At 33.7% G+C, this 3,218-nt stretch overlaps 1 protein-coding gene across 1 annotated transcript in view; it reads right to left on the bottom strand.

Moving 5' to 3' along the window:
* Positions 1–514: 514 nt before the first annotated feature.
* LOC106460147 (stearoyl-CoA desaturase 5-like) overlaps positions 515–3,218 on the bottom strand; it is a 27,436-nt gene continuing 24,732 nt past the window's right edge. The window contains exon 5 of the mRNA XM_013919832.2: positions 515–1,608. Coding sequence (XP_013775286.1) covers positions 1,188–1,608 — 421 coding nt within the window. The 3' untranslated portion in view covers positions 515–1,187. The remainder of the gene's footprint in view (positions 1,609–3,218) is intronic.

Genomic DNA, 3,218 nt, shown 5'->3' with positions numbered 1-3,218 from the left:
ACGAATCAGTATCTTTTTTTTCAACTTCACAAAGCAACCATTAAGACATAAGCACTAGTGATCTGATTAATATTATTACTTTATTATTTCTTTACTAATCTTTCTCCATACCCTTACAGCTGAGCTTGATTTTTTTTTTTAAATTTGCAGGTGCAACCAAATTCAGAGTATTCTTAGTCGTTACTCTTGGTGTGTTGAGAAGAGACAAAAAATTTATTTTTTTTCTTCTAATATCCACTATGAAAATATAACTATAAAATAAACTGAGCGTTTTAGCTAGATTTCTTCGAGTAATTTGTTTGTGGACAAAAATGAAATATTAACACTATAAGCGTTAATGCATCATTATTTTGTATTTGTTATGAAACAAATAATAAAATGTCGTTACTTCAAGTCAAAGAAATGATTTACCGAAAGAAATTTCAGTTCTTTTTTTTCTATTTTTGTTTCATATTTTTCAATAGTTGGGTCCTGTGATAATCCATACGTGAAAACACGCAGATAAAAGATAAACTAGGGAATGGAAAACTTTTTATTTTAATATCCTTACCAAGAACGTCAACCTTTTGAAAGTGCTACAAGTACCTGAGCTAGTTCTGTAAGATTCTACACAATTTGAAATACTTTATAACGCAGATCAATTCTTCATTTATAAACTGACTGACATAATGCGAGGAATTAATGGATAACAAAAGTTATCAAGAAAAAAATAATACATCTATGAATTTGGATTTTCTAGGTGATTCAGCATTTCAAGGCCAATAATACACAATGTGTGATGCTAAATTATAGTAACGGTACACAATAGCAAACACCATTTGTGTGTGACTGTATATATATATCTAACATACATAATAACACTTTGGTACTCCATATAGTTTACACGAAATTTCTTAAATACGATCCATGTAACTACACATTTATAAACTGTACACTGGTTAACAATAAAATAACTTTAATATCCTGCCCTTTGTATTCTTTATCTTTTTGTTTCCTTTAGAAAACAAATAAGAACAGAAGGTGGGCAATCTATTAGTGCCTTTTAGTCTCTTGGCATTTTAGTACATAAAGAAAAGTATTTCGTAACAAAATATACAAGAAAAAGCGAGAGATGGTCTGTCACGTGATAGTAATTAGTCAAAAAGTCCACTATTAGTTTCAGAAAGGTACATCAAACAGAACATATACTAACTGCCGTCTCCGGTTCTTTCTTTTCGCTTCCTGATCACCTCGAGACAAACAGTTTTTCGGTCATAAGCCAGACCAAGAAAGGCCATGAAGTTAATAAACATAGTGGTTATGTTCCACCTGAAGCCTAACTCACTTGTGGCGTAATCCCATGGAAAAGTATGATGGTAGTTATGGAATCCTTCTCCCATTGTGCTGACTATAACGTATTTGTTTTCTCGTGGATTAATATAGCGATCGTAAGGCCTATTTCCCCACATGTGGGCGGCACTGTTTACTAGCCAGGTTATGTTTAATGTCCAGCAATAACGGAGGATCACGGCCACGTAGAAAGCGTTCCAGTAAGTTTCATTCCAGAACCAGGCTGGCACTACAGTAGGCATGACGAAACAGCATAATACAATCAACGGAATGTAGTATCTGGAAAGAGAGTGAATAAAAAGTAGAAAAATATGTACATAGAAAACGAATGACTAAAGGTTTGATGTTGATTTTTAAGAACTACTTTCTAGAAGTTTGTTTCAAAAGTTTTGCACAAAGCTACACGAAGAATATTTGCGCTAGTCGTCCCTAATTTCGAGCTTATGGCCTAGATGGAAGACAGCTAGTCAAGAACACCCACCATCTACTCTTGAGCTACTCTAATTGAATACTTGAACTCGATCGTCACTCTTATGATACACCCATAACCCAAAGGCGAGGAGTGCGTTTTGGCGACAAGGATCGCGGATAATGGTCCCTCAGATTCAAAGTCTGGCAAGGTAATCACCAGACCACCCCTAGCCCACGTTATAAAAAAGGATAAAAGTTTTCGACATTTCTCAGTGTTGTATTCTATATGAAAATTTGCATCGGTTTGATTGGTTTAGATCAAAGTCACGTTAGGCTATCCGCTGCGTCGATCGCGAGGAATCGAACCCTGGATTTTAGCGCTTTAAGTCTGGAAACTTATCGCTGTCCAACCTTGAGACACTTGCAACAGAAAGAAAACAATTTTTATTCAGTGTTACTGCTATAAATCCTAAGCAGCTTAGAAACTGAAAGAGAATGCTTCTATATGAGGTAAGTGACGGCATCTATTGAGTTTCGATACCGTGGTGAGCTGAGCACAGATAGTCCATTGTGTAGCTTTGTGCTTAATTACAAACCAACAACCAACCAACCAACAAACTGACTTGCTATTAATTAATATTAATTAAACAGCTTAGAAACTCAGAAAAAAAAAGTTTTAACTTGTAAGTGGCGGCATCTATTGACAATGTAATAATTACATGATTTTTCTAAATGTTAAGTTAAAAATCATTTTCTAAACGGTAAAATTACACAAGGCTGCTAACAGTAACGTCAAACATAAATAGTACAGTGCAGATCTGTTAGTCACGTGCATAGATACGTAAGGCTGTTTTTTTTCGTAGTCATGCGTTTAAATAATATGAAATTTGTTATATCTTACTTTTTTTATATAATGTATAAATTCACAAGTTGAGCAAAAACGTATTTTTAAACTGCAAGTTTTAATTTACATAAAAACATAATTAAAGTTTTCCCACAAGACTAACAGACTGCCAGTAAAATATGTTCAGTTCGGCTATCGGGGGGAGGGGGGCGGGTTTGTCGATAGAGAGTTTTCTCTTATGGAATTAATATAAAGTAAAAGCGTTAAAATTAAAAACGATGATTGTGATATTTGGTAATCAAATACCGATGATGAATTTGTTGCGTTATTGCGATAAAGTTAACAAAGCATTTTGCGATTAGATATGGAGAAACTAAAGATAGAATTATATATTATTATTGTATATTTGATATTATTGAGTTTAGATGAACATTAAAACTGCATAAAAATAACAACAACAACAACAAAAAAAAAACAGTCCGTAGGAAGGGTAAGTGTACTTCACTAAATTAATTGTTTCAATATCAAACGAGTTATTGAACTTCATTACGTAGACACGTAAAATGTGGGGTTCGATTCCTGAGCGGGTAAGACACAGTACATGTACAACTTTGTAGTTAACAAAAACAAAAAA

This window comes from Limulus polyphemus, unplaced genomic scaffold (assembly GCF_000517525.1).
Source record: "Limulus polyphemus unplaced genomic scaffold, Limulus_polyphemus-2.1.2 Scaffold717, whole genome shotgun sequence".
Classification (NCBI taxonomy): domain Eukaryota; kingdom Metazoa; phylum Arthropoda; class Merostomata; order Xiphosura; family Limulidae; genus Limulus; species Limulus polyphemus.
This window is presented reverse-complemented; position numbering and strand designations above follow the sequence as displayed.